The sequence below is a fragment of the Penaeus monodon genome, chromosome 15 (assembly GCF_015228065.2).
Source record: "Penaeus monodon isolate SGIC_2016 chromosome 15, NSTDA_Pmon_1, whole genome shotgun sequence".
Lineage (NCBI taxonomy): Eukaryota > Metazoa > Arthropoda > Malacostraca > Decapoda > Penaeidae > Penaeus > Penaeus monodon.
The window spans coordinates 1,252,274-1,252,559 of NC_051400.1; the positions used below are offsets into that span (position 1 = coordinate 1,252,274).

Genomic DNA, 286 nt, shown 5'->3' on the forward strand with positions numbered 1-286 from the left:
TAATCGCACTAAGATTACCACAGAGGTGATGAACTGGGGGCGACATCTCAACAACATGACGGAGGTCCGGTAGATGTCAACACTCTGGTGGTTCACAGCTCGTTCCAAGACCAACGTGACGGCTGCCACCAGTCCGCAGGCCGTGACGCCATCGCTGGAAGAAGGAGGTTGGCAGACTATTATTGGAGTCATTTTTGACGTGGCTGAAAAAAAAGGTTTACCAGAGTAATCTTACGTGTCTCTGGAAGGTTTCCAAATTACTTGATAGTACTTCCAGAGCAAATCA

General features: G+C 48.3%; 1 protein-coding gene across 1 annotated transcript in view; it reads right to left on the reverse strand.

Moving 5' to 3' along the window:
- The window catches only part of LOC119581616 (receptor-type tyrosine-protein phosphatase alpha-like), a gene marked incomplete in the record, with an annotated part of 9,463 nt that overhangs the window by 791 nt on the left and 8,386 nt on the right, over window positions 1-286 (reverse strand). Inside the window, 1 exon segment of the mRNA XM_037929734.1 lies at window positions 19-157. Within this exon segment, the coding sequence (XP_037785662.1) occupies window positions 19-157 (139 nt within the window).